We start from the raw sequence: 7813 nt of genomic DNA on the forward strand, positions 1-7813 counted from the left end.
ACCTTTAAAGTGTGCCAATAATTTTTGTTGTTGTTGTTTTGTTTTTGTGCCAGTCCTGGGACTTTAACTCAAGTCCTTGCAATCTTGCTTGTCTTTTTAGGTCAAGACTGGGGCTTTACCACTTAAACCACAACTCCACTTCTGGAATTTTGCTGTTTATTGAAGATAAGTCTCATGAACTTTTCTGTCCAGGCTAGCTGTGAACCACAATCCTCAGACGTCAACCACCTGAGTAGCTAGGATTACAGGCAGGAGTCTCCAGCCTCCAGTGTCAATACTTTTTATGTGATCTTTCAGATGCTTACCAAACTATTCTTTTTTCTTGGTGGTGCTAGGGTCTGAACTCAGGATCTCACACTTAGGCTCTGCCACTGAGCCATACCTCCAGCCTTTCCATTGGCCTTTTGTAAAGGGGACCATCATTTCCTTGGGAGATGAGATGAGCAAATGCCCACAATCACACTATTGGTACTCTATGGAGAGAAAATTTCACTTGTTTTGTAAGGTAATAGTAAACTTATGATCATTCTTATTTTAAAATGTATGCAAAGAACTGACCTTGATGGAAAGAAGAATTTTATTCCACGTGACAAATTGTCTTAAAACTATTATAATACTTGTGCATGTAAAGGAAAACAGGTGACAGTAAAGACAAAATATGTTACATTCATTGATCCACTATTTCATGGCACTTCTTTTCTCTTAAAGGAAATTGTATGGTACTAGAAAAATGGATAAGAATAAGCTAATTCATGATTTCTTGGAAATTGTCTCAAGAGGTGATGTGGAACTCATCTGTGACCATATTACTAAAGTCCATTCCATCCTTGGGAACCTTGACTTCCAGCACCCAAAGACTGGGAATACACCTCTCATTACTGCAGCAGAAGAAAACCTAACAGAGGTACAGGGGAAGGGAACTAGTGGCTCCATTTCATCTAGCAGAGATATTTGTGTTTGGTTTCCAGAATCCTGGAAGAGTCTTGTTGCTTCACCAAATGATGTTCCAATATTTCTAGTCTATGCAAAGCCCATCATCAGCTGGATATTGGCTCATGACTGTAATCCTAGCTGTTCAGGAGGCTGAGATCTGAGGGACTGTAGTTTGAAACCAGCCAGGGCAGAAAAGTCTGGAAGACTCTCATCACCAATAAACTACTAAGAAAAAATCCCAAGGTGACACTGTGATAGAGAGCTAGCCTTGAACAAAAGAAACTTGGGGACAGTGCCCAGGCTCCAAATTCAAGCCCTAGAACAATACCAAAAATTTTAAAAAAAGTAATAATGACCCCTGAGCTTCTTTTGCTCAAGGCTAGTGTTCTACCACTTGAGTCACAGCTCTACTTGTGGATTTTTTTGTAATTTAGTGAAGATAAGAGTCTAACACTTTTCTGCCTATGCTAGCTTTGAAGCTTTGAACCATGAACCTCAGTTCTCAGACTCATGAATAGTGAGGATTACAGGTCTGAGCCACTGTCACTGATTCCTTATTATTTTTTATTCCAGCTTTAGAGTTCCTCAGTGGAATCCACACTGCTTTCTAGCTGGAACTGTGCAGCTTGCAGCCTTTGCCTAATACAGGATTAATTTCGCTGTTTTTCTTTTTTTCTTTCTTGCTTTTTTTTTTTTTTGCCAGTCCTGTGCTTGAGCTCAGGGCCTGAGCACTGTCCTTGGACTTTCTCAAGGCTAGAGCTCTACCACTTGAGCCTCAGCACCATTTCCAGCTTTTTTCTATGTATGTGGTACTGAGGAATCGAACCTGGGTTTTCGTGCATGCTAGGCAAGCACGCTACCACTAGGCCAAACTCCCGGCCCCTCTTTTTGCTTTTGTATGCCTCTGTAACTTTTCCTATTCTGGACTGATATAAATGGAATTGTATAGTACATTATTTTCATTCACCTAGCATTTTTTCAGGGTTCTTTCTTGTGGTATTTTATTGCCAAGTAATAGTTCATTGTATGGATATACTACATTTTGCTTTATTTAATTTCTTCTTGGCAGAAATTTGGATTGTCTTTACTTTCAGATTGTTATGAATAAGCTGTTACAAACATTTGTGTAGATATTTTGTTGTGAGCTTGTGTTTTAAATTCTCTTGAGAACACTTCTAGGAGCAGAATTCCTGGATTATATGATAACTCTATGTTTAATCATTGAAAGAAGTGCTAGACTGTTTTGCAAAGCATCTATCATCCCTTTAAAAAACCAGTGATAGGAGGGTTCCAAGTTCTTCACTTTTTTGCCAATACTTTTGCTCCCTTGTGTGTGTGTGTGTGTGTGTGTGTGTGTGTGTGTGTGGAGAGAGAGAGAGAGAGAGAGAAAGAGAGAGAGAGAGAGAGAGAGAGAGAGAGAGAGAGAGAGAGAGAGAGAGAGAGAGAGAGAAAGAGGAAAGAGGAGCTAGTGATGGTCTTGAGCTTGATCTCAGGGCGTATGCATTGTCCCTGAGCTTTTCTGCTCAAGGCTAGCACTCTTCCACTTGATCCCATAGCCCTACTTCTGTTTCTTTGGTGGTTAATTGGAGATAAAAGTCTCACAGAAGCTGGGCACTGGTGGCTCACACCTGTAATCCTAGCTACTCAGGAGGCTGAGATCTGAGGATTGCAGTTCAAAGCCAGCCCGAGCATAAAAAAAAAATCCATGAGACCCTTGTCTCCAATTAACCACCAGAAAACCAGAAGTGGTGCCATGGCTCAAGTGATAGAGCATTAGCCTTGAGCTAATGCCCAGATCCAGAGTTCAAGCCCCATGACTTACCAAAAAAAAAAGTCTCACAGACTTCTGCTCAGGCCAGCTTCAGATCTCAGTCTCCCGAGTAGCTATAATTACAGGCATAAGTTACTAGTGCCTATGTTGACTTATGAATTTTTATGCTAGCTATTCTAGTGGGTTTCATACAAAAGCATTTGAAAAGGGAAAGGTCCATCACAAAGCTCTTCTGTTGGTTCACGGGAATATGGCAGTCTGTTCTGCAGGGGCAGTAAAACATTTAGATAAAAGGAGACATAAATCTGAGAGTTATCTTTGATCTCCAGCTCACTGTTAGTTCTCTTATATAGAATCTATGTCATGTCTAATCTGCCTCTTAAATGTGCCAAGATTTTGTCCACATTCCCAGCTTTCACTGCCCTTTCCTTTACTCAGTTGCCATCATGTTCCCATAGGTCTATTGCAGTGTTATTATTCCTTCTTCAGCTTTGCTCTCTCCCCACAACATCCACTTCTATAGCACTAATCTGATCATGTTTTCCTAATTAAAATCGGTCACTGAGTCTCCATGGCTCTGAACATCCAACCTTGTAAGGACTTCAGGATATAGACATTGTTAACTTCATCCACATCTCCTTCCTTCCTTGTATTCTGAGCCCTGGCCATGTGTAACTCTATCCAGGAATGTTCCTGGATAGAGTTCCTCTTGTCCACAATCCTTTATTCATATAGCATCCTTTGGTTTTGAAACCATCTTTTACCCAGTCTTTGTCTGGCTAAGTGAATCCAATTCTTGAAGTCTTGATTTAAACATCACTTTTCTAAGCGTCCCTCTGGACTTGCCAAGGGAGTGTAATAGTTCCTTGTAAATGCACTCTACATTTTACCAGTGTGTTGCAGGTTGTTTTTTTTTTTCTTCTGGTTTTGTTCCTCACCCGGTTTGTAATGGCTTAAAGGTGGCTGTTTGTGTTTCAGCACCAAGGACAGTGCCTTCTTTTTCACATTCCCTCAAAAAGGACTTTGAACAAAGGGATTTGTACTTACTAATCAGGGTTTTTACTGCTTGAGACATACCTCTAGGTCTTTTTTTCCTCTGGTTAATTTTGAGATAGAGTTTTGATTTTTGCCCAGCCAAACTACAACCATCCTACTTTTATTTTCTGAGGAGATAACAGACCCATACCTTTGAGACTCTTACCTCTAATTAAGCACCAAAAATGCCAGAAGTAAAGCTATGGCTCAAGATTTGAGCAAAAACGGCTCAGAGACAGCAATCAGACTCTGAGTTCAAGCCTCAAGACCAGCACAAAAATAGGTTTTAAAATAAGTGCCCAGAAATATCCAATATTGCAGAGATTTTTTTTGTTTCCCAATGAAAAAGGCAAATAGAAGTTACTTGTATCCAAACCAATCCTTTATTTATTGTGGTTCTGGGGACCAAATCCAGGGCCTTATACATGATAACACTACCGCTGAGCTATATCCCGGTCTACAACTCTGCACACACACGTTTTGTTATTGTTGTTACTGTTATCATAACACTGAGGTTTGAACTCAGGGTCTAGCTCTTGAGTGCTCTACCACTTGAACCATGTCCCTAATTCTTCTTGCTTCTAGTTTTTCCGATACAGTCTCAAACGTTTGCTCCAATAAGTTTATTTTAATCCAACTTTGAAGTTTCAGTTGGTATGCAACAGTGTTATATAAGAATGCTCTTGTGTTGCAGGTAGTCAGATTTCTTCTGGAAAAGGGAGCAGACATCACCCTTTGCAACTACAACAACCAAACTGCAGTCCATGTAGCTAACTGTAATATTCAAAGACAACTTTTGGAAGTCAATGGAGTGCAGGCTCCCCAAATGCAGCTTCTACAAAGTTCATGGCAAGGTGATCTTGAGCAACTTCAACACTTACTGGTTAGTTAAATGAATGGTAATTTCTACATAGGATGGGAGAGTGGTGATAAGAAGAGAACAAACTATAAATGATTCTTTTTAAAGGCAAATAAGTTATTTTTTAAAGGCAGGAAATGAGAAAGAAATGAGGTTAAAATGGTTGTGTGACTCAAGAGATAGAGTGCCTGACTAGCAAACTGAGTATAATTTCCAATACTGAGAGGGAGATGGTGAGGGAAGGAGACTGAAAGAGAGAAACTAAGAAACAGAGAGAGAGGAGAGAGAGATCAAAAGAAAGGAAATAAGAAAGAAAGGAAAGAAAAAGAAAGAAAGAAAGAAAGAAGGAAGGAAGGAAGGAAGGAAGAAGGAAGGAAGGAAGGATGAAGAAATAGAGACACTCGAGTATGAAACAAGATAATAAAAGAACACAGCAATGACCTATTTCTATCTTCCTCTCACTGAACACTAGAAGAAGTCAGCCAGCACCCTGGGAAATGATGCTCTTAGGAAGCACCCAGAGGACTGCTGTCATCTTGCTCAGAGGAGTTCCCTCGACGTCGTTGCCATTTGCACAATTGCTGTTTAGATCCCTTCGGACCAGATACAGTTAGTATCTTTATCCTGAAAAGGGAATCAGAGAGCCCATGCCTTGCATAATAGTTAGCTGTGACTAAAGGACATAAGAGGATACATTTTTCAAATGCTGCCTTTTGAAGATATTGATCCTCTTCTGTAGACTTCCTCCTTATAGGTACTTTTCCCAAAGTACCTTGTGAAATCATAAGCGTAACCAAGGTGGCTAATTATTGGAAATTGTCTACTCTTGGCTCTACTCTTAACGTTTACCTTTAAAGATACTGTCAGAACCATGTGACCTCGCTGAAAGAAAAATCAATCGCTGCTAGGAAACAGTTTCTTCTAATCCCTTCTGGTAAAGACATAAACAGTTGAACAAGTACAAGGTATTCTAGTCACATAGAGTTTGAGGGTAGATATGACAAAACCCAAGGATGGATGGCTTAAATTCTTTTGTTGTACTAGATGGTAGTCTAAAATCACCGTGCATCATGAAAAGAAGCTTAGAATTTTTTTCTGAAATGCAAGGCATTTGCTTTTAATCATATTTTGACAGATGAAATTTTAATCCCCAAATTTGCTTTTGTAGCTACATTTGTCGCCTATGATTTAGAAACCGAGCTTTAATAAATGAGTGTCTGTAAACTGGATCCAGAGAGGCTAAATGCATTTGCTGTTATAATCTGATTTTAGCTCAAAATATTCATATTGGTTCTAACTAATAATAAACATTGACAGAAGAGGTAGTTTCTTCTCAGAGGCTGAAAAAAATGGACTAATTAATTCCCACAGCACCTGGCTGAAGTAATATCATTATCTCTACTTTGTCCCAAGAGAAGTCAAGTTAGATGAGAAGCTGAGCTAGCTGAGAAGCTACCTGGGCTACAATGGTAGAAAGTGAAATGAAGATGGAGCCTGGTGTTACTTTTATTTATAAAATGGTAAATTTGGATATTTTGGTCTTCTAGTGGCTTTGCAGTTCTAAATTGTGCAAGTAATTTATTTATATATATATATATATATATGAATGGTATTGTCATTGTGAGTAATCCAAATGTTTGTTGAGCACATACTATGTGTGTGACTCGGCTGATTATCACCTTCTGACTCTAAATCATCAAAATAATCCTGCAAGAAAGATTCCACGGGCCGGGAGTTTGGCCTAGTGGTTAAAGTGCTTGCCTAGCATGCATGAAGACCCGGGTTCGATTCCTCGGTACCACATACATAGAAAAAAGCCGGAAGTGGTGCTGAGGCTCAAGTGGTAGAGCTCTAGCCTTGAGAAAGTCCAAGGACAGTGCTCAGGCCCTGAGCTCAAGCCCAGGACTGGCAAAAAAAAAAAAAAGAAAGATTCCACTATTTCAACTGGAATAATGAATGATCTTCAGCATTCTGAAGGTCAGCAAGTAGGATAAATATATAAATAAATATACATAAATAAACAAATAAATATTTTAAAAATAACAGGTATTCATTTTATAACTTCTTGAAGAAATTAAATAGCCAGCTTATAGAGGTGAGAGCGAAACATAGATCCAAGTCTATCTGTCTCTATATGTAACAGGCTGCTATTTCACCCCTTTCTCAGGATCAACAATGAGAAAGAATGTATAGAAGTTAAGGTTGAGGGTGTAGTTCGATATCAGGGTACATGGGGATCTTACCCCTAGCATCCCAGTCCCCCCTTAAAAAAAGTTAGCATTTAAACAGAAGTTAAAATGAGAAATCATCCAATGATGAAAATGCAAATGTTAATTTAAGTAATCATGCTATAAAAGCACAATAGAAATAAAACTTCATGTTTGTAAAGTCATCTGAAGAGTTCCTGGATATAAATTTCCCGAACCAACATGGCCTGACCCCTCTGATGCTGGCTGTGAGAGATGTGGATCTGTTTGAGAGTCTTGATTTGTTGAGAGTCTACAGGCCTGTGGAAGTTCTGTCTGAGCTTCTTCAGCATCACGCGTGAGTATGAATGGTCAATCAGTCCTAGCTGAAAAACATCCATTCTGTTGTTATTTTCAAAGATCACATGAAAACTGAGATATATCGATTGTTCTCTCATGTATATATTTTCATACTCATATACATGCAGTGCTAATGAAAATGATTGCACAATTGGAAAGGGGTATACCAACGGAAAAACTGATTATTTACTAATCTTAAGATATCCAGCCCTTTGTTTTATTTAAGTAATTACTGTTTTGTTAGTTTCTAGGAATACTGAATATTTTTAGCTTTCCTCAAGTATTTATTATAGTAAGAGAAATTGAACTAATATTCATTAAGTTTTAGTATGTAAATAATTATTGAATAAGCAACTTCCTACTCCCGAGATGTATCTTGAAATGTATTGTCAGTTCATCAAAAAGCAATTTATGATAGTGTTTTTTAGTTATCTGACAGTTATATACTAAATGCTCTTTAAGCAGGCAAGTAAACAATTGCCTTAAAAACAATAGGATTAACTGGGCACTGGTAGCTCACTCCTGTAATCCTAGCTACTCAGAATGGTGAGATCTAAGGATCTCAATTCAAAGCCAGCTGGGGCAGGAAAGTCCAACAGACTCTTATCTTCAATAAACTACTCAGAAAAAGCCAGAAGTAGTACTGTAGCTCAAGTCGTAGAGTGCTAG

At 38.8% G+C, this 7813-nt stretch overlaps 1 protein-coding gene across 1 annotated transcript in view; it reads left to right on the forward strand.

Moving 5' to 3' along the window:
* The first annotated feature begins 715 nt into the window (after nucleotides 1-715).
* Nucleotides 716-7813, forward strand: part of Map3k19 (mitogen-activated protein kinase kinase kinase 19) — a 53052-nt gene continuing 45954 nt past the window's right edge. The window contains exons 1-3 of the mRNA XM_090343134.1: nucleotides 716-904; nucleotides 4434-4622; nucleotides 6988-7142. Coding sequence (XP_090199260.1) covers nucleotides 731-904; nucleotides 4434-4622; nucleotides 6988-7142 — 518 coding nt within the window. The 5' untranslated portion in view covers nucleotides 716-730. The remainder of the gene's footprint in view (nucleotides 905-4433; nucleotides 4623-6987; nucleotides 7143-7813) is intronic.

Source organism: Megascapheus bottae, chromosome 12 (genome assembly GCF_031878675.1).
Source record: "Megascapheus bottae isolate mThoBot1 chromosome 12, mThoBot2.hap1, whole genome shotgun sequence".
Taxonomy (NCBI): domain Eukaryota; kingdom Metazoa; phylum Chordata; class Mammalia; order Rodentia; family Geomyidae; genus Megascapheus; species Megascapheus bottae.